Genomic DNA, 23,611 nt, shown 5'->3' with positions numbered 1-23,611 from the left:
GCGAGCCAACATGTTGTCAGCACTTTCATTTCCATGACTGATCACAACAAATATATTTTTTAAAACTTCAATATCGTATTCAGACGCTTTGCTCTGTACTTTGTTGAAGCACCTTTTGGCAGCGATTACAGCCTAGAGTCTTCTTGGGTATGACGCTACAAGCTTGGCACACCTGTATTTTCGGGAGTTTCTCTCATTCTTCTCTGCAGATCCTCTCAAGCTCTGTCAGGTTGGATGGGGAGTCCGGACTCTGGTCGGGCCACTCAAGGACAGTAAGAGACTTATCTCGAAGCCACTCCTGTGTTGTCTTGGCTGTGTGCTTAGGGTCGTTGTCCTGTTGGAAGGTGAACTTTTACCCCCAGTCTGAGGTCTTGAGTGCACTGGAGCAGGTTTTCATCAAGGAGCTCTACTTTGCTCCGTTCATCTTTGCCTCGATCCTGACTAGTCTCCCAGTCCCTGCCACTGAAAAACATCCCCACAGCATGATTCTGCCACCACCATGCTTCACCGTAGGGATAGTTCCAGGTTTCTCCAATTGGGACGTTTGGCATTCAGGTCAAAGAGTTCAATTTTGGTTTCATCAGACCAGAGAATCTTGTTTCTCATGGTCTGAGAGTCTTTAGGTACCTTTTGGCAAACTCAAAGCGGGCTGTCATGTACCTTTCACAGAGAAAAGGCCCTCTACCATAAAGGCCTAATTGACGGAGTACTCAGGGCTTGGTTTTTGCTCTGACATGCACTGTCAACTGTGGGACCTTATATAGACAGCTGCCTTTCCAAATCATGTCCAATCAATTGAATTTACCACCAGTGGCCTCCAATCAAGTTATAGAAACATCTCAAGGATGAATAATGGAAACAGGATGCACCTGAACTACATTTTTAGTCTCATAGCAAAGTGTCTGAACACTTATGTAAATATGATATGTTTTTAGTTGTTAATACATTTGCAAACATAAAAAAAATATCTGTTTTCGCTTTGTCATTATGGGGTATTGCGTGTAGATTCATGAGGAGATTGTTTAATTTAATCCATTTTTGAATGTAACAAAATGTGGAAAAAGTCAAGGGGTCTGAATACTTTCCGACGGCACTGTCGGCGTGTGTCGAAGCTCACTCAACTGCAGTGCCGCCGGGAATCTTAAGGAGTCAATCTCTGTGCCTGTGTGTATGGGCCCACTCACTTGCAGTGCCTCCAGGAAGCGAAAGGATCCCAGGCGTCTGCCCCGAGGCACCAGGCAGAAAGTGGAGTTGTGCAACATCTCTCTGTAGTCATATCTGTGGAGAAACACACATCATCAGTACATGTCACACACACACACACACACACACACACACAAAGTAGAGGCTGTCAGGTTTCTCTCCTATAATCATACACCCTCAGGACCACATGTATACACAGTGCTAGCTATGCTCACCTTCCGGAACACACTCACATAACAGATCGCAGCCCAGTATACAGTAAGTCCCTCAGCTGCATCATGTAACATCATTCATAGACAGGTACGGACAGAAGACAAATCTATTTCTCCATCACAAGCACACAATTTTCTAGGGTTTCTCATTGCAGTGCAATTCCTCATCTCCCTCTCCCACTTGCTTGCTCCCTCCATGCCACTCTCTCCCCCTCCCAGTGAGGTGTGCCTTATTGCTATCCAAACGGAATGATCAACCCTGCCAGGGGTAACGAGCTGTGAGTGACACCTGCTACCAAGAGGCAAGCTCCTGCTGTGGTGGGTGTGTGTGGTTAAATCAGCCACAGAAGGGGGGGAGTTGTGTACACACTACAGGACTGTCTGTGTCTGTCCGCACACGCTCTTAATCATGCCCAGACAGAGGGAGTAGTGTACACACTACAGGTGAAGTCACACAGGGTAGCAGAGAGTAGGTACACAGATGGGATGAGAATATGAAGATGTTTTCCCATTTCACACAGACAGCCGTTTACTGGGGCTTTAACCTCTACTAGGCCCAGGAGAAAGACTTTCTGCCCATCGTTCTCTCTCTCCTCTCCTGTCATTGGGAGAATCTCAATTGCATTTCCTTGACTCCACTTCTCTCCACTCTGACCTTCTCATCCAATTGGTTTTGAGGAGGCGGGAGAGAGAGAGCTCACGAGGGATCAAGGAAATGCAATCGAGTTTCTTCCATTGCCTTTCAGTCCAATTCGCTCTTAATCACATTCATAAAGCCCTTTTAACGTCTTCAGTTGTCACAGAGTGCTTTTCAACTCTCCTCTCTATTCACTTTCTCTTTCTCCCCCTTTTCTCCCACTGACCCCCCTAACTCACTCCCCCCTCCCCTCCATTCTAGCCACTACTGCAGAACTTGCAAGGGAGAGTCAGCTAAAGACAGGTCCTTTAGGTTAGGAGGTTAAAAGAGTGGAGGCGGTACATCATCTCATTTAGGTCTATATGGGGTGAAGGTGAAAGAGCAGTCATTCTCTATCCCGGTCTCTCTCTCTCTCCATGGTCTATGCAGAGGGCTGCTGCTGTTTACCGGACACTAACGGAAGGGTGTGTGTTTTTTTGCGTACTCAATCCGCACATAGGCTCACGTAACATTGGAGGGCAATAGCCGGGACACGTCTACCGCTAGGATTCAAAGCACAAACGGGTACACACACACACACACACACACACAGTCACTCTCACACACGGCAACAACTAATAAAATTGGCCTGCGCGCCGCACTAGTCGGTGCTGAAAGTCACATATGTAATATATATAGTTAGAACACAACATGCATCACACACACACACACACACACACACACACCTCGGCGGCCACGTTTGCAGGGGACATACATATTTCTGCACCAGCTGCCTCCCTGTGCAGCGCGGCCACCCTCGTGTCCCTCCTTGCCTTAATGCCACAGAATATCAAAAAAAGAGACAGACTGCCCTAAGTAGCTGTAGCATCTCTCTCCCGAGCACATCTGGTGTTTGGGTTAATGCTCAAGACAAGATGTGCCCTTGGCATCAGGGCGTGCTCAGAGAAAGCGATGCCTCAGCAGAGCAAGGATGTGCTGCTCCATATGACAGGCCGGTCAGTTTCCCGATGTTAGTTAGCAGAGCAAGGATGTGCTGCTCCATATGACAGGCCGGTCAGTTTCCCGATGTTAGTTAGCAGAGCAACGTTTTATTGAAGTGTATGAAAGTGTATTCTTATTTTTGTGCATGACGGGCGGGTGCTGCTGGGAGTGAGTGGGGCGCGGGGAACGGAAATGCAAAACAAGTGCATGAGAACCGGAGGAAACTCCGTAGAGGGGACTTGATTCATTTTATGGATACGTCCAAAGTCCATGCACACTATACCTTAGCTAACACTTTACGGGCGGTAGACTGCAAACTGTTGCAACATACTCCATTTAACCCATTAACAAGGCTTAGTTCATTGCTTTAGCTCATTTCTGTGCACTATACAGGGCGAAGGACGTAAGTGAAGCTCGTCCGATGGACCTCTAAAAAAGTCCACATGACAACTGGTGGTTGGCGCTTTAGCTGGAGGAATTGTTGCATTTCCATTGCGTTCAGTAACATTTATGAATAACTTTGTTTAGGAATAGTATTGACGTCAAAACGGGAGAACCAAGGACACGGGCGGTTCCTAATGTTGTGGGATTCTCGCTAGTGTTTACAGAACACGATTAGGATAAGGACCTGCGATTGGAACAGCAAGCAAATCACAAAAATAGATGACCGCAGTGTAGACGTAATTATGAGTACATGTTGCATGGATGGATACGGCATAAGAATATAAAAACGTGTGTTTGTTCTTAGAAATGTATGTAGATCTGTACCTGCCCATTAAATGTTATGCATGCCGTTTTACATAATTATGTCCTCCAGCTGTAATTGTCTATGAGTGGCTACAGATACAGAGTTTGTATCCCAATTAGCCCAGGTTAAAAATACTGATACGTGCGGTACGTGATCCGGATCCTTCGCTACAAGAAAGAGGTTACCGGAGGGTCGGGCAAGGTGTGGGCGGAAAACGCTGTATCCGTAACCACGGCCTTTAATGTTATGTATTATGTCATGTTTTAGGGTTTGTGTGGACGCCAGGATGAGTAGCTGCAGCTCTGACAGTAGCTAAATGGGGATCCTAATAAAATACTAATTCTAGACACAGCTAGATAGACATACCTACAGCAGACAGCCGATTAGTGAAAAATCTCGCGATGTTCCCTAGAGCAAGGCACTTAACCATAATTGCTCCTGTAAATCGCTCTGGATAAGAGCGTCTCCTAAATGACTCAAATGTAAAACGTTTCAATTTAAAAAACAGTCATGACAGCTAATGTCAGTTTATGACAACTGATTTATGGATCTATGTATGGTGATAATGGTGTAGATTACACAACATGATTACAGGCCTGTGCAAACAGTAGGTGCATGTCTAATTCCATCTAATCAAGATGTACCATCTTGATATACGGTACCAGTCAAGTTTGGACACACCGACTCATTCAAGAGGTTTCCTTTATTTTGACTATTTTCTACATTATATATTAATAGTGAAGACATCAATAATATGAAATAACACATATGGAATCATGTAGTAACCAAAAAAGTGTTAAATAAAAACATTTTAAATTTGAGATTCTTCAAAGTAGCCACCCTTTGCCTTGATGACAGCTTTGCACACTCTTGGCATTCTCTCAACCAGCTTCATGAGGTAGTTACCGGGAATGCCTTTCAATTAACAGATGTGCCGTGTTAAAAATCCATGAGTCCTTTAAGACGCGAAGGTAAGTCAATATGGACCATTTCAAGAACGTTGAAAGTTTCTTCAAATGCAGTCGCAAAACAATCAAGCGCTATGATGAAACTGGCTCTCATGAGGACCGCCACAGGAAAGGAAGACCCAGAGTTACCTCTGCTGCAGAGGATAAGTTCATGAGAGTTACCAGCCTCAGATTGCAGCCCAAATAAATTCAGAGTTCAAGTAACAGACACATCTCAACATCAACTGTTCAGAGGACACTGTGTGAATCAGGCCTTCATGGTCGAATTGCTGCGAAGAAACCACTATTAAAGGACACAAATAAGAAGAAGAGACTTGCTTGGGCAAAGAAACACAAGCAATGGACATTAGACCGGTGGAAGTCCAAATTGATGAGTCCAAATTTGAAATTCTTTTTTTTGCCAAGTGTGCAAAGCTGTCATCAAGGCAAAGGCTGGCTACTTTGAAGAATCTCAAATAGTTTGATTTGTTTAACCCTTTTTTGGTTACTACATGATTCCATGTGTTATTTAATGGTTTTGATGTCTTCACTATATTGTTCTACAATGTAGAAAATAGTAAAAAATGAAGAAAAACCCCTGAATGAGTAGGTGTCCAAACTTTTGACTGATACTGTACGTGTCATCTGTATGCATGGACCCACTCTGACTTTAATACAAGAACAAGGTAAAATACTAAGTTCTATGATATAAAGGGTTCTACCCTCCGTCTCTTCTACTGTCTCATTGAGAGCCAGAGAGGATGGGCCCTGACCCCTGACTTGTCCACTGCTTGCCCCTTCAGTCGGCTAGCTGGGGCACTTAGAAGGGTCACTGGTCCCCGGCTGAGGGATACAGTAGAGATCACTCTCCTTTCCTCCATCCCTCATCTCTCCTCTCCATTTTCATTTCTCTCAAACAGCAGAGCTCTGTCTTCCTGCTGACCTTGAGCTGCCGAGGAGGAAACCAACTGCTGAGCGAACCGAGGAGCCCACAGGCGGTGTGTGAGTGTGTGTTGTTTTGGTGTGTGTGTGTGAGAAAGTGTTTATGTGTGAGGGATAGATAAATAAAGAGAAAGACCGTGAGAGAGGGAGAAAAAGAGAAAGGGGCAGCATATGAGTAGGCTATTGTAAAGAATGTCGTGCTTTGAGTGAAAACATTGGAAAATGAAGTTAACATAGCATAATGCTGAGGAAATATAATTCAGATGAGTTGGACTGAGAATTAGCCCTAATGAAACAAATTTTACAGGTCTTTTACAGGTCTGATGCAATTAGGTGACCCTCTCAACCAGACCCACCGGCAACAACTTTCAGTTGCCATTGCAACACCCGTTTAGTGCCTCCGCTAAGAAGAGTGACTTAATTACATCCAGATGGATTTTTTAATTATTTTTTAAATCTACTTTCTTTTAATCTTTATTTTTTATTTTTAAGAAACTCTTTCAGAATCAAAGCTCTTTCCTTAGTCCCCCTTTAGCCAGGTTTCTCAGAGGGAGGAGGTGGGGCTTTCCTGGGCAAGGCGCCAGCAGTGCACTGCCGTCAGGCTTGATGCAGTATGGGTATCTGACAGACGCTAGCTAGAGCAAACCCTCCCTCCGGGCCCGCTCGTTCTAAAGTGATGAAAACACAAAACCGCAAACAACCTCGATGTTCTCCAAAAACACAGAACGTGATCAAAGTTAGGACTTTGATGAGGTTGTCACATTAGCCCAAGAGATCTCTTGTCTCTCTCCCCAGTGTGTGTGTGTGTGTGTGCGCTGTGCGTGTGTGTGTTATTACCGTGTATGTATTGCCTGAAGAGGGCCAAGATGTGCTTTCGTCTGTCTGCAAAGACGGTGAGGACCGGAGCTGTGTGGATTACCCGTAACAAATGAGACGGGATGGAAGGAACTCCGTACCACGGAGGATTAGGGCCACTGTGATACTATCATGCCTGGGAGCTAGCCGTATGCTACGGTCAGAACTGCATGACTCAAGTCCATGGTAGGTGTGCGCGCGCCTGCATGCATGCGAGAAATAGAGCGCGCGCGCACGAGAGATATATATATATATATTTTCACCTTTATTTAACCAGGTAGGCTAGTTGAGAACAAGTTCTCATTTGCAACTGCGACCTGGCCAAGATAAAGCATAGCAGTGTGAACAGACAACACAGAGTTACACATGGAGTAAACAATTAACAAGTCAATAACACAGTAGGAAAAAAAGGGTGTCTATATACATTGTGTGCAAAAGGCATGAGGAGGTAGGCGAATAATTACAATTTTGCAGATTAACACTGGAGTGATAAATGATCAGTTGGTCATGTACAGGTAGAGATGGGAGAGTGTGATAGTGAATTAATAAAGAGCGATTAAGACTGAGCATATGGTGAGAGTAGGGCTGTTGCGGTGACCGTATTACCACCACACCTGCAGTCAAGACAACAGTAAAATGCCATGTGACCGTTGAGTCATGGTAATCTCCTTATATGCACTCTGGACGTGTGTTGTTGGTAGTACCCAATGGCCTGGTACTCGGGGCTCTATTGTCCCTCTAACCACTCTGACATCAATTCGAATGCTATCGAAAATCACATCAAAACATATCAAAACTGTAGTGTGCTTTTAAAATAAAGAAGTTCAACAACAGGTTGAAACTGAGTGGAAAATACGGTTGTTGTGCATTTTTTTTCAAAGCCTAACACAACGACTAGTTACCTCATGCTACGCTCCAAATGTTCTATCCATGAGTCTTGGAGAGAACATATAGGCCTAGGTGATGCTGTTGATTCAGTGCAGGGCGGCTTACAGAGTTAGCTTACAATTATAGTGAATCTTTGTATTTGATTTTGAATAGCCTAGTAATAGGACATTTTTTATATTTTCAGACGTAAATTAGGCTGACATTCCTTTCAGCTACATCTCTCCACCATGTTTCCATTTCCTCCTCTTTCTCCCTTATTCCTTTCTCGAGCACACAGAGAGAGGGGCTGTCAACAGTTGAATGAAATAGGTTTTTGTTGTGAAAACATGTTACTATCAATGTTCCTGAACAGATTTCACTTGGTTTCCCCAAATTAAGCTCTGGGTAGCTGCAGGAACAGGGTCGGAGAGCCCATGTCATTTGGGCGGAATAGGAACTGTTGCACAGCTAGGCTGCATTCTCCTCAAACAGTGGATGGAGCCTGGAGTGAAATAACCGGAGTAGCCTACCCAGGGATATAACTGAAAAATAATAGGCAGCCTACACTATTCCAGTGCATACTGATGAAATGTATTAGTCTGATGGGTGTGCAGCCTGAGGCAAGCAACAGAGCGCAAGCTTTCTTTAGTGACTTTCTCAAATCAAATAGTCTGTAGTCACAGACATTCTAAGGTTTGTGTCACTCACAACTAAAGTTGAAAAATAACGTTAAAATCTAACGTATCCCTATTACGCTAAACAGAACCATTAAAAAAAGAGAAAATTGAAAAATAAGTGTCTAATTTATATTTAGGGGGTAGATCAGCTTTAATATTGCAGATAGATTGTAGCTTCCATCAATGTAATTTTCTGCATCACTTCCAATCCCCCATATATATTTTTGCACATACACACCTTTTTCACGTCCGAGTGGCGCAGCGGTCTAAGGCACAGTAGTGCTAGAGGCGTCCCATAGGGCAACGCACACTTAGCCCAGCGGCGTCCGGGTTTGTTCTTAACTGACTTGCCTAGTTTTTAAAAAAGGTCCTAAAAAATATATATAATATTACCCTCCAATACGCAATACTTATAGTACACTCATAATTTAGTTGTATGCCAGAGAGGTTAGAAAAATGATCTAGATCCTCTATGAGGCTGTGGAGGTATACAAGTTGTGGATTTAAAAGAAAACATGAATCAGTGTACAATGACACCTTTGTTTTTTAGACTAGTATTTCTAATCCATTGCTATTATTGTTGGATCTGATTTTAATAACTAACATTTTGATGGCCATAAGAAATAGATATGCGGATAGTGGACAACCTTGTTTTACTCCTCTTGACAGTTTAAAACCTTGAGAAGTAGCCATTATTTACTATTTTACACCTAGGGTTACTATACATTATTTTAACCAATTTTATAAGAGATTCTCCAAAATTGAAATGTTCCAGGCATTTATATATAAACTCCAGTCGTACTTTATCAAAAGCCTTTTCAAAGTCCGCTATGAATAGCAGGCCTGGTTTCCCAGATATTTCATGGTGTTCTATTGTTTCCAGTACTTGTCTGATATTATCTCCAGTGTATTGTCTATGTAAAAAAAAAAAATCTGTCTGATCAGAATGAATGTCTGACAATGTTTTATAATGATGTTTAATTCCTCCTCTAATTTCACCTTCACATGAGTCTCTGTATGGCTGTTCATTTGACACTATTCTTTTTTTAAAAATCCATACAATGAGCTTCGGTGAGAGGAGACAAACGAAAACATATGTTTAAAGTACTTTGCTTCCTTTTTCAAAATATCATTTGGTGAATCATAGATGACGCTGAGCCACTTATGTGCACCCGCTTCGGAATGGGGAAAAATATCCTTTCAATTTTATTATATTCTCGTTACTATAAGAACATATAATAAATATAACGACACAGCTACTTAAGCATACCTTGTCTGCTAAATGAACAAGCCTATGGCATAGTGCATAGCCAGATAACATACAGTAAAGAAAACTCATTCTGGTCTGAAATACATTTGATTCATATCATGTTTCTTTAGACCTGGCAAAAATCAATAATGGATTTATGGTTCATATTAAATTGATTTATTAAGAAAAAAAGGACAATGTTCCAAAAGGCGAGCATCAGTGGCTTGTATGTGGCTTGTGTGTGGCTTGTATGCATGGAGGCCTGGAGATGCTAAACGTGTTTATGTTAATTAACGGTCATTTACTGTGAGACCGGCAGTCTTTTGCATGACAATAACCGGCTGACAAAATGTCATGACCGCCACAGCCCTAGTGTGTGAGTGTATGCCTATGAGTGAGTCAGACGTGCTGCATGGTACAGTTTGACTGATTAACACAGGCAGTGTACATGTGTGCTGTAAATCAGGAACATATGTTATTGTGTATTTGCATGGGAACGATTATCTGTGCGCACATGCGTGTGGCTGTAAATATGAGGGACTGACAGGCAGTGAGGTGTGACTGACTAGTGTGTGCACGTGCATGCGTGGCCCCGTAACCATCACCCCTTGTACTCCCAACCCATCATCCCTGCGGCTGGATGCCCTGCCCCTGTGGTGTGTGTCCGGTCTTCTCTAACTCCTCGCTCACCGAGCCTGCACGCTCTCCTTCACAACTAATTAATTACCCTAATAGGGCCTCATTAGCTAGCTTATGCTAGTTCCAATTAGCATCCTAGCATAACGTAACCCTTAGGTCCGCTTCCCCAAACAAACACACAGGCCGTGTGCAGGATCCCATGACGGCCATGAGGAACGGCTACACATGCAGGAATCCGATTACGGTCACTTGCTGTCCAGAATCCAGTATTAGACCAACACTCCACTTACAAACCAACTGACTTTCAGAGAGGTGTCCCTTCCTAAATAGGCTAAAACGTATTTAACTGAGACAAGACAGTTCGCTCTTGTTATCATACGGCACCTAGATCTTGACAAAAAGGTGTGGTACACGTTTTGAGTTATTCTGATTCCATCAAGAGATACTGGGTTGCCATTAGGAAAAGGTAATAAAGTTCTGGTTATTCTTAGTATTCAAGGGTCAAAGTGGAGCAAAAGGTGATAGTATAGCATTAGCTTGTTTTGACTGGATAGGCTGAGTAACTCCAAACAAGGACTCAAAACCACAACAGGTACCTCAGGACAGTCTTGTCAAGGTGCTAGCTAGATTAGCATAACTTTATAAACCTCTACTACCATAAAGAAAGCTTGAGTGTTTAAGAGCAGTGAAGCGAGCGACACAGCCGTATGGCATGCTAACTTCTAGACAGCCAAATGAATCAGCTTCCCAGTCATACCTCATAGCTCCCCCCCCCAGCACTTTCTCCTAGCCTACTATCCCCCTGTCACGTCTAAGCCCGAATATTTTAGAAATACCCAGATAACAAGGGTCCCTTCTGCCGAGATACTAATTCGCTGTGATGGCTTTATCTAATGCAAATCTTTTCAATTTGTCCTCTACGATTTCTTTCTCGCAGTTTTCCACAGCAAGGTAGATTGAGTCCATTGTTTCTGTTACATTTAGCGTCTGCACAGAACTCGGATTCCCCGATGCCTACTGTAACTCTCCCTCCAGAGGACAAGGGTAGACCTTTAGAGGGAACTCTCAACTCCCCCAGACGTACTTGTGTACACAGTCACGCACGATATAGTCGCACAGCACCAATGCAGTTCACGTGTACAGTCTTACACACACTTCAGAGTCCGTGTGATTGGCTCCCTGTTCCATGCCCCGAGTCAGGTCAGAGGTCCAGAACGTACACACACACACACACACACTGGAGACCAGCTGTGTCTCATACTGCAGTGCACTTCATTTCCAGATGGCCCTCACGATGATGCAGTGTGCATGTGTGTTGTGGTGCATGTGTGCCATCCGTGTGTGAGTATACGTGTGTGTGATAGTGAGTGTCTCGGAGTTTGACATGTCAGTGCGTGCTTTGCTGCTGCCTCCTTTAAAACTCATACATTTGTCATCAGAGCTGCTGGAATAGATGGCACAGAGCAGACCATATGTATCCATTGAGCCATGGCCATTTATCTGCAGCACACAACAACCATACCAATATGGAAAAGCTTGGGCCGCCGAGAAATTAACTAACTGAGCGTTTGCAATGCGCATGCACATAACTAATGTGCAGAACATGGGTAGCTAGTAAAATCCCAATGCATATGGCCCTGGTCCCATCTGCCTCCCAGGCCCAGCTCAGCCCCTCAGGCCCTCCACGCCTCCAAAAAGTGACTGGAAACCTAATGAACTCAAATAGCTTGCAAACATATTCTAATTTATTCCCTCTAAAAGGCTAAAACCACAATAAACTCAGGGCCATATGGGTCCCAGGTCGCAGCACAGCGCGAGATAAAGTACAATAAAACACAAGACTGACAAATAAAAAGATAAATTGGGCGAATTAATAAAGATGGCCTGGTTCGAGTGGGGATGTGGTGGGTGGCTGATCGCGAAAGGTTTCAGGGAGTGGGATGATTCCCCAGCTCACACAGTCACAGTACAGTATTTAGACTCTCTGCTCCCTCTTCAAACACACACACACACAAACCAACACAAATCATTTCTCACTCACACCAACCCCTAGCAATCAAGCTCAGCGCCAGTCTGACATATCCAAAAGGCGAAGCAGCAAACCCTCACATCACATGACACGAGGAGAGCTGCACAGGGGATAATGCCTGGCCAGATAGAGATTTTGATGGAACAGCTGCAGTGAGGGTGAATGAGAACGGAGTGCTGTGTGTGTGTGTGTGTGTGTGTGTGTGTGTGTGTGTGTGTGTGTGTGTGTGTGTGTGTGCGCCCGTCCGTACACTTGAGAGGCTAACAAGGTACCAAAAACACAGGAGCAGCATGAATCAGAAAACAAGAGGGGGAGAAAAGACGTCAGTACTACAATAATGCAATTATGGTTTAATTAAGAATTATTACTAAAAATCTAATTCTATACTAAATGAACAGACTGTTTTTATAAAGGGTAGGGGGTCCACCCACTCTGCCCAGGGTTGGTGAAAAGACAGTTGGTGATGAAATGTCACTCGTTATAAAATGCATAGAAAATATTTCTTAAAAAATTCAGATATGATTCATGTTCTGAATCGTTTAGTGGGGTCTAACATATCATAAATATTCGATTTTGAAAAAAATCTTAAGGAAAGACAAGCACCAAACTTAGAGCGGTGCCACTTTCTCGCAGTGAGTTTTGATGATTTTACACGTTGTGATGGTCATCTGCAAAATTGTTTCGAAGGGGTCTAAAAAATATCAATTTAACACGAGCTGAATTAAATGTAAAAGGCTTTGAAAATAAAAAGCTTGACATTTCGCAGAGATAAGCTTGTTTTTGTCAGAACAGGAATTTCACATTAATATGAAAGTGTATACTAAAATACTACACGTCATGTCTCAAAATTGATATCCATCTTACCTCAACATTGTTTTATGTCCTCCGGACTCGAGAAGAAAGAGGAGTTCAACGGTGAGCCTGTCAGTTAGCCACAGTTTTCGCACAGCATCCAGCCTAGCTGACGCAATGCTATTTTAATGATAGTTCTTTCTCTGGCCTCCATTGAATTATTCACCCTAATTTTGGCCATCTTCATTGGGTAAAAACTTCAATAACTTTTGAACAAACATGAGGTTTGGACCATTGCTTTTTTAAAGAGTACATCTACACAATTAACATACTATTTTACCCATTGTGTTTTTGATTGGACTCTCTATAAAGGGCTTAATCCTGATGTGAAAATGTACTTTTGCATAGGCCTGAATGAATCATGCATTGACATCAGAGAGAAGATTTATGGAAAAATGTGAGTGATTCACACAGTCCTCAAGCTAGATCTTAGAGTTTGACCCTAAGAGGAAGGGGTCATTATTTCTATGCATTTTTTCTTGTCTTTTGGCGTGACTAATGCCACTAGAGAATGTGGGCCTTTGGCTACAACCAATACATCTTAGTTATATGACACACCTTAGCCTGGTTAGCCGTCCAGTCTCATATGACCCATCTTAAGGCTAAAGCCTGGGTGGAACCTTGGGTCGGGTCAGTGGGGTCAAAGGGTACTCTGGTCCCCACCCCAACAAAGGGCAGGGGATGGTGGTAGTCTTTGAAGGGGGTTGTTGTTGGGCTTCGCTTTGTGGCTGTGGGGTATCTAGTGTGTGTGTGTGTGTGTGTGTGTAATCCCCCCTTTAAGCCCGAGGTGAGTGGAGCCGTCTGAGAGGACGAGAGCTGTACGGGGAACAGCTGTTCCTGAGCGCTCGGCGGTGTGGTCAGGGAGAAAGGCGGCCGAGCTGCAGCTGTGCCCTCAGGACGGCTGGGACCCAGAGAGAAGAGGGGCTGTTCACTTACAGACAGGGCCAGGAGAGGAGAGGGAGACGGTCACACACAGGGAGACAACAGAGAGATGGCAGATACAAGAAATACCTTCCACACAGAAACCACAAAGAAAATGAACAAATACGTAATTGCTCGGAAAGTCTGCCAGAAGCCCTTTGACTTCTTTACAGGAGTCTAGACTAAAGACGCCGAAGAACTGTATGTCCGACCTTGTGTCAGACAAATCTACTCAGTACAAGATAAAAGTGAAGGTAGCGGTGGACCCTTCTCAGAACTAAGAGGGCACATTTTGGACTGAAGCGATCATTAAATCCCAATAAGGATCGGAACAGAACAATAATTGATCGTGGGTAGAGAAGGAATGTGTTTAAAATTGAATAAGGTGAGTTTGAATGCTAGCCTGCGAGATGGAAGAAAAGACGGGGGGAATCATAAGTCAATAATAGAAGTGGGCTAAGTGGTCTCCTAGCAACCCATTCCTGATGGAGCACTGCAGCTTATTTTGTCTCAGCTACAGACAGAGGGGAGTGTGAGACAGACAGCCCCATCCCAAATTGACCCCTGACTTCTCGCAGCTTTGTTCTTCGGTACATCTGAGAGGATCGGAAAGGTAGGCCTAAGCGAATTGGTAATAACTCCACCTTGCTCTCTGATCGGCTAGGTGGAATTGCCACATACATTGCTTCCCTCTCAGATCTCCACAAATGCATAGGGGGTAAGGGCTGGGGCTCAAATTGGTATTAAGCAAGAGATGAGGACAACAGATGTTTGACATGCAATACACACACACATATAGTAGACAAGCACTAAAGTAACAGGCCAGAGGTTTAACATGGCACAGTAATAGAATGGGATCTATTGAGCGTGAATCTACACTCCCGAGGTTGGGTTCCGATCTCACAGTTGGTTGACGCATGATGCCAACGACACCAAAGTTGTGGCTGCACGGGTCGCAACTACTGAACATCTGTGACTGAACCGTAAGTCGCTTTAAATAAAAGCACCAGCTAAATGACCATATTGTAAGTTTCAATTCCCGAAGCCGGGTCTAATCCCATTGCGGTGTTGCAAAGGAATCTGTTGGGAACCCCGGCTCCTAAACCCAGTAACGGTGCGTACTAAAGTCTCCCTCAGGACTGCGTGACATTCCACCTTTCATTATCCCCAGTCAGAATGTCAGAAAGAATCTACAACAGAGGGATATTGTTGCCAGAGAGCCATGACTTCAGTCACTAAGAATGTCCACCTCTTCATTTCAAAGGGAGACGATGAAGGTGAGTTGTCAGGAAAAGAGAGGGGGGGGGTGATGGAGTAAAGGGAGGGGTGAGAGAACGAAGCTTTAACAGTGCCAATTACACCGCGACTATCTGTTTGCAAGCAGCCCATGCATGCTCAAAGAATGTTTGACAAGCAAGGACGCCTATACATACGAATCTCTCCCTATGGGGTACACACACAGATACACTCTTAGAATCACTCGTCTTGAATGCATAATCTTGACCCCCCCTCACTGTGGTGAGGAAGAGTAATCTAGTGCTTTGAACCGTCTCAGTGAAGAGCTGTCGACTCCTATCCAACCATGTAATTCCCTCCAAATGAGGTGTTTGAGGAGCCGCCATTGTTATCCACCCTCTCTGACAATCTACCTCCGGAAGTCATAACAATCTCACTAAGGCTTTAACCATCTCTGACTAAGAGCCCAGTAATTTTCATTGACAAAGCCACTCTCAATCATGGAGAAACAACTCAGAAGAGCAAGTAAACCGTTGCCTCTCATAATAGACCTGGCTAACTGCTTCGGCTCCAACAGTGACTGCAATTACTATTGCAATAACGGCTAATGGTAATGCTAATCATAACAATAGCGCAGCGTGAAGAGAAAATGATGCTTGCATGCCCAGATGCAGTGTAGGGCACTTAGGCGAAGGAAATGAACTGGGGCCCGGCCGCCTTCGGTCGATTCCATCTGTTATCTGGCCCACCTCTTTCTGCCTTCACCGCCTTGGCGTTTGAAGTCAAAAACACAGCAAACACAGCCACTGACGTCTGAGGAGAATCCGTTGTGAATGACTGACGTGGAACTGACACAGCTGGACAGATGGCTGAGAGAACAGCAAACCATGATGACACGAGACGGTGACGGCTGAACCTCTGGTGGAAGGGTGAAAGGCCAAGGAGAGAATTAGTCTTCAACGAAGCATTTTCAGGTTTCCGTAGAATCTGAACAGTTTGGGCTAAAAACGCTAACGATGGGCAACGAGAGCAACGGGTCAACAAGTATTAGCAGCAACACAGAGACCTTGCACCCTCCACTTTAACTGGCTTTTCTATCGAAGAGAAAAAGGCAGCGCAAGTGCCAGGAGCCCCCCGGTGCAATGCTAACGCACTCCCCTTCAGCTGGAGCAGTTCAAAAGGAACTCGATAAAACATTTACCGCGCCGAGAAGGCTTCTTCTCCCTCCATTTATATCCCTCTCACTCTCGCTCTCGTTCCCACTCTCTGCTACGAATGACCTTGGGTTAAACGCATTTAATTAGAGCTCACAGGATCTGCAAGCCCCCCTTCTGCTCTCCGAGCTCAAAGCCCTCCGGACAGCAGTCTCCCACATGCGAACCGGAGCTTTCAACTGTCAGACCACACAAGCTTTCTTCTCTTCAGGCTTCGCAACCGAACATAACAGGGCCTCGATCGACGGGCCAAGGTTTTGAGCCGAAGAAGTGTTCCCCACACACACACACACACACACAAAATTGGCATACTTCAATACATGCACATGGCGCAGAGGAGTGAACAAAGGCCGATGCATCCCACTCCCTTAGACCTTCTTCATACAAGATGGCACATCTGAAGCATTGCCAGCCATAGCATTGAAATGGTACCTGTATCTTGGAGATTTACAGCACGGAAGCCAGAGCTACATATTTCACATATGGGCTTCTTGGGTGAGTAACATCCCCGTAGTGCTCTTTAACGTTGGATCTCCAAACTTGAGAATAACCAACAGCCATGATAATAAATATCTAAACATGACAAGCTTTGAGGTACCTGTGAGTATCGCTATTAGACACACGTACCGCAGGCGACCTTTTACACATCATGACGACTGCAGGTTCTCTAAAGATAGGCTACGCACATTGCCCACTACAGTGCATTCGGAAAATATTTAGACAACTAGACTTTTCACACATTTTGATCCGTTACAGCCTTATTCTAAAAAATGTAAATAGTTTTTGTTCCCTCAATCTACACACAATAACCCATAATGACAAAGCAAAAACAGGTTATACATTTTGGGTTCTTGGTCACCTCCCTGAACAAGCCCCTTCTTTCCGAATGCTCAGAGGCTTGGTGGTTCCAAACCTCTTCCATTTAAGAACTATGGAGGCCACTGTGTACTTGGGGGCCTTCAATGCTGCAGATATTTTGGGGGTTCCTTCCCCAGATCTGTGCATCGACACAATCCTGTCTTGGAGCTCAATTCCTTCGACGACATGGCTTGGTTTTTGCTCCTACATGCACTGTCAACTGTGGGACCTTAAATAGGCCGGTGTGTGCCTTTCCAAATCATGTCCAATCAATTGAATTTATTACAGGTGGACTCCAATCCACCAAAGTTGTAGAAACATCTCAGAGATGATCAATGGAAACAGGATGCACCTGAGCTCAATTTTGAGTCTCATAGCAAAAGGGCTGAATTACTTACCTAAATAAAAGGTAAGTTTTTTCATTTTTTTATACATTTGCACAAATTTCTAAAAACCTGTTTTCACTTTATCATTATGTGTAGATTAAATAAATAAATACAAATCATGTGGAAAAGGGGAAATTTGGAAAAGGGGAAGGTGTCTGAGTACTTTCCGAATGCACTGCATGTGCCCAGACAAAAAGCCAGCGTAGCAGAGAAACCACCACTAAGCATTACATTGAAAAAGGGACATTTAAAAGAAAATGGGGAAAAAAAACAGCCAGTTAGTAAAACCGAAGCCATTGAATTTCCAATGCAACATCTGGGGAAATAAAAGGTATTTCTTTCTTTTCACAGAGCAGCTGATCTGACATTGGAGTTGTGAAAAACTGCACGGAAAAGGCAGAACCAAATGTTAGCATAAGCGCTAACGTTCCCGGGTTTGGGCTCGGTCTTCCTGAGGCGGCAAAGAGAGATCTCATTAGTCTCTTTATGAATATTTGCGTTGGAAAGTTTCATGGTGATGGATTCTCCACTCAGAGCCCCGATCCCCAATCAGATAATATTCACATCCTCCTTATCATTAGCACCAAAAGTCACAAAAAATATATAATAATGCCACAGGAAGTAGACTCGGGAGAAAGCAAAGGCGTACAGGAAAATACAGGCCTAATTAAAGGCTGAGAAAGCTCTTTGGTTAGCTGCAAGGCCTATATTCCCTTCCACTTTAGGTATTTTCTGCATCCCTCGAGTAGGCACTAAGCAGTGCAAGAACATGATAAATGCTCGTTTCTAGCGGGGCTCCGTTTTTTGTGCCGAATTTGAATTCCAACTCTTAACCTGGCAAATGAGGAGTACCGATTCACCTTTAAAAACTCAAAAAGGGGATGTGGATCTCGCTCAGCTCCGGGCCGAGGGACGTTTCAAACTGATATCCGTCAACAGCTGTTAGCTGCGCTGCACTGGACAACATGGAATGAAATTAGGCTACTCACGACTGCTGTCTGGGAGTTTCACTCCGTGGGGGGAAAAAAATGTCATGAATCAGTGATTTCAATTGTAGGCCTATCCATACATTTTTGACACGCGAAGAAGAAAATACTTCTGCATTTCCTGCTGTGTAAACACATGGACTCTCACTGCAAATGGGCTCAAAATAACTCCAGATAAACTTGGGTAGCTTCTATGTAGATCTTAAATCGTCAAAATGATTGGTCTTAAGCCTGGATCAAGAATCAGGACTAGGCTAATAAAGCCAATGCAACAGTCTGGTTTACAAAGCTATGACATGGATGGGCAGCCATAAAATGGCATTGCGGGTCGACACTGTAGGCTACACAATTCTAGTTTTGAAGAGGGCAGAAAAGTATTTGGTCTTACATAGGGCAGCAAGATGGCCAAGACCGGGGCTGACTGTGTAAGCACCATCTGGCTGCTGTCCATTACAGGAACGCAGTTTTCCCCCCACACATAGGCATTCTTTCACACACCAGTAACCATGCATTGTGGCGTAATATGAGGGCTGAGGATAAAATTATTTCAGTGATTCAACAGTTTTTCCTAGTACGTGGATTGTGGATGAGAACTAGGTCAATGCTCAAATGATGTTTTGAATATGTTTATTCCATTACTCTAACAAGGAAAATGTAGCTTGACCGAGAGCGTATGATTTGTATAGGTGAGTGGATCGTATGTTGTGTGATGAGGTTGTGTGTGAGTAGAGGTTGTGTGTAGGCAAATAGGTTCAAATCAGGTGAGCAGGTCACAGAGTTTAGCTAGTGTGTGTGTGTGTGTCTGATTCTTCGCCTCTATGAGTACTGCAAAAAAAATGTGGTCTGGACTTAAACAGTGATCCCAGTCAGTTTTTCCAGACGTACTTTCAACATCCTGGTGAGCTGTCTGGTTCATGACTCCCAGTGTTTTGACAATAACAATGCCTTTTGGTTTGTAAAAAAATGACTTGGCAGATGTCTAATCCGAAGTTCTACAAAATGGTAAACAATGTGCGCTCATCTTTAAAAAGAAACTTCACAGAGAGTTACGCTACACTCAGGGAAGAATGACCCTTTTCATTTCAAGTTTCGAAAACCAGCCACTCAAGCTGAACTTAATTGGCTCATCACTCTAGCTTTTAAGCCCAGCCACCACAAACCCGAGTCATGGGTACTCATAGTTAGCCAGCATCGTATATAACCCTTGTCATCAAGACAGTCGCCATTCATGGTCATGCCTGTCGAAAAGTACAAATTGCTTAACTGTGATGGTAATTGCCAAAAAAAATCACCAGGAAAGCTCATCAATTCCAGGAATGTTCTGTATGCAAATAATGAGGTTGAACAAACCTGACAGGGCATTCGCAAACAATGCTCGTTGTTCAAATAATACGCCAGAGTCAGATTCCAAGATGACTTGCAATCGCCCTGCAAGACCCTTAATTCAAAAAACAGCCATAACAAATCTCTCCCTTCAAAGCACCACAGACGGGCCCAACACACCTCTCCACCGCTGTAGCCCTGAGAAGATGGGACAGCTCATAAAGCAGTGTGTTGTCGGACTGCCATCTTGCGAGGCAAGAGAAGAAGCCATGCTCTCTCTTGGCTCCTGGGCCCCCCTATAGTACCGTCTCAGATATCCATCAGCCTAGCGGCTCGCTGTTTGACAGAGTCTACAGAGGGCTCATTCTAAAGCAAAATCCTTTCTCTCTCACCACACACCGCTGGCACAGCTCCAAATAAAGCCGGTCTGAGGGGCTCCCCTTGAACCAGAGCCTTCTATGGAGAACGGGAAGGCTTTTGTAGAGGAGGGGCGGCAGGGAGGCGGCAGTCAAGGAGACTTGAGGGGAGAGAGGAAATAAACAAACTAGACACCACACACACACACACACACAAACACAAACCATAGGGGGTATATACTGGGTCTGGGGACCTTTAATAAGATATCTGTCCGATAGACATTTGTGCCACGTTTTGAATTGGCTTTTGAAAAGGGTGATACGGACACATGGAGCGATGTGATTTGATTCCTTAATAGGCCTAAGCCGGTCTTCGCATTGATAATTGAAGAGAGAGAGAAAAACTCCAACTGTGATTTGATTATCAATGAGGACCGCTAGCTGCTGGTAGTAATGTTGAGCGATGCTCAGGTTCCTCAACATGAAGAAAAAAAACAACCCTAGCTGTGTTGTTGTTGTTCAGGCTGACAGAAAGGTGCTCCTCCACGGTTACTAAAGAACAGCACTGTGGTGGTTTGGTTACTTAATACGGGACACCAGAGCACCGCAGTCAGAGCTACACCCTACGGCGAGAGAATATCCACCGGCTTTTTTATTCATGAGTCCCTTGAGAGGTTACTTATCGGTGGGCTCACACCCCTGTCAGAAGAGCACTCCATCGTGCACGGCTTGAGAAGGGGAGCCGCGAGAGCCTCTGCAAGGGTCTAATATGTACTGAGGGCATACATGATGACTCCACTTCAGCTGGCTAATGCTGCGCCAATGCACACATCTGTGTGAATGCTCTGCACGGAGCGCGAAGGGCAGACACGCTCTCCTTGAGTCCATTTTCTTTCTCAAGGAGAGTGACATTCTGGCTTGTTGTTTGCGGAAGTGAAATTAATGCAGAGTGTTTAATCAGCATGTAAAGCCCTAATTCAAGCCTGTAGCTTGTCCCACACTGGACAATACGGCAAAACGATGCAGCTTGGAACAGAAAAAAAGTTACATAAAACTAGGGCTGTGGCAGTGACAAAATTTTGTCAGCCAGTGATTGTCAAACGAATAACTGGTCGGTCTCAAGGTAATTGACCATTAATTAACAAACATATTAAGCATCTCCTGGCTTCCACACAGCCTACAAGACACTGATGCAGACCTTTGGAACATCTACATTTTAAAAAGTCTTAAAAAATCCATGTAATATAGCCTACAACTTCACAATAAACCCATTATTTATTTTAGGCAGGTCTAAAGAAACATGATGTGAAGAAAATGTCTATTTCAGAAGAACAGAATAGCATACTCTGAGTTGTCCTTATGTTAGGTCCTGATCTGGCTGTGCCATATGGCTATGGGCTACACTAGTTAATTTAGCAGACAAGATTTGCTTAGAATTCAGTGGTATCATTTTATAGTATGATGAATACAATTGAACATAGCTGAATAAAATATAAAGGATATATCTCCAAACGATTTGAGGGAGTGTGCACATGCAGCTATTCTGTGTTGAGCGGTTAACAAATAAATAGGTACTCCCTACAGTGGTGACCAAACCACCATAATTTGCAAATAAATTCATTAAAAATCCTACAATGTGATTTTCTGGATTTCTTTTCCAGATTTTGTCTGTCATAGTTGAAGTGTACCTATGATGAAAATTACAGGCCTCTCTCATCTTTTTAAGTGGGAGAACTTGCACAATTGGTGGCTGACTAAATACTTTTTTTGCCCCACTGTATATGCTTAATTTAGAGTTATTCATGTAATTTTCATTGTTCTACAAACGTTGGGCTATGTTTTGATTTTTAATACATTGTAAGGCTGCATGATGCGACTAATGATGTAGCTTGAAAGGCCTAAGCTCTGCTTAGTTTTTTGCGCATGCTGTACATACTTCATCATTCTCTCATTCACAATTTGACAAGCAGGAAATGCAAGGCATTAACAAGTGGTGGCATCCCCTTTGTGTGGCCGTAACGCACCCTAAAAAAAACATGATTTTTGCTGCCTTCTCCGAAGCTTCTCACACTCTCCATCCCGTGATCAGGTCTTTCTCACAGGCTACAAGTGAAGAACAACACATTGGGGACGGAACTGCGCGCGTTCTTATCCAATTCCAAGGTGCATATTAAAGCTATTGGAAGAACTGTCCACATTTACTTTTCGTTAGCCAACAAGATGAGTAGGCCTAACGAACAACAAAAGCACTAGCCTATGTCAATCTACTATCCCCCAGAGTACAAAAGTTAACCTCTTCTATGCGAGAAATAAATATTTCAAACATAACAAATTAATACAACCACTAGCATAAAATGTATGCAATGTGGCTGATGCAACAGATCAGAAAATTTTGCGTAAAATATTGATAACATTTTAGGCTATTTCTTCAAATTATAAGCGTAGCAATGCGCACACGGCAGTAGGCTATAAGCACAAATGTTCCATTAGCGGGAAAACACCATTATCAAAAGTAATCACAAATGTAATTAAGCATGTAAAACTTTTATTATGAAGGTGCATTTTTTCCCCGAAACTCGCGAGCTACTTATGTATGTCAGTTAGGCTCTTCACCCCTTGTAAAGCAGATGAATGTGCTTCATTTTATCAGGCCACTTTAGTTGTGATACAAAGCTTATTAAAACATATAGGTCTATGGGCTAGGCTATGTGCGACTATGATTAGAAAATGTCAAACAGATTTTTTTTAAAGGCTGTTTCTTGCCTTACCCTGGGCATCATGCACATGTGATAGGCTAATATTGTCACCCATCAGACTATTCTTGATTTAGTCTCGTCTTTACATACACTAAATAACGTGTGTGAAATGTGTTTTGATTTTCATGCCAGCCAGGTAGCTATACTCCTGTTGTAAATACAAGCAATGTGCTTAATATTAGGAAGGTTGAGAAATAAATATAGTAGGCCTAGCCTATAGAAAGCTGATGGGATTCTCTTTTTAGTAGAGGCCATCAATCTGTTTTCTCCTGCAATTTGCATAGCCTATAGAAATATTGCGCAATATGAGCTCATGGGCTCTCAATGAAGTGTTTGATTCGAATTTCAATGATGTTTGCGTCGATGTCAGAGTGATTAGAGGGACAATAGAGCACTGAGTACCAGGCAGTTAAGCAAGTTTGGTTGGCTACTAATGACCATCAGCAGCATCAGAGCTTGGAGAATCTTTATTACCGTGACTAAGCCGTCACGTGGAATGGGTCTGCCTTCATGACTCGTGACCACCGGTGTGGCAATAATACGGTCACCGCAACTTTACTGAGGAAGAGTATGTGAAATAGGCTACATGAACTTATAAGCCATTATGCCGACTACTAGAATTACGGTCCTCAATCCTTCGAGAGACGACGGAGCAAGTAACAATGAAGCCCCTCATCTCCATACTTGTCAAACTGGGCCTAGGCACTTCCAAATAGGATTAGTGGGCTGATGCCGAG

The 23,611-nt window shown here is 43.7% G+C and overlaps 1 protein-coding gene across 1 annotated transcript in view; it reads right to left on the bottom strand.

Moving 5' to 3' along the window:
- The window catches only part of ext1b (exostosin glycosyltransferase 1b), a 110,274-nt gene that overhangs the window by 42,088 nt on the left and 44,575 nt on the right, over positions 1 to 23,611 (bottom strand). The window contains exon 2 of the mRNA XM_031793768.1: positions 1,185 to 1,278. Coding sequence (XP_031649628.1) covers positions 1,185 to 1,278 — 94 coding nt within the window. The remainder of the gene's footprint in view (positions 1 to 1,184; positions 1,279 to 23,611) is intronic.

Source organism: Oncorhynchus kisutch, linkage group LG17 (assembly GCF_002021735.2).
Source record: "Oncorhynchus kisutch isolate 150728-3 linkage group LG17, Okis_V2, whole genome shotgun sequence".
Taxonomy (NCBI): Eukaryota; Metazoa; Chordata; class Actinopteri; order Salmoniformes; family Salmonidae; genus Oncorhynchus; species Oncorhynchus kisutch.
This window is presented reverse-complemented; position numbering and strand designations above follow the sequence as displayed.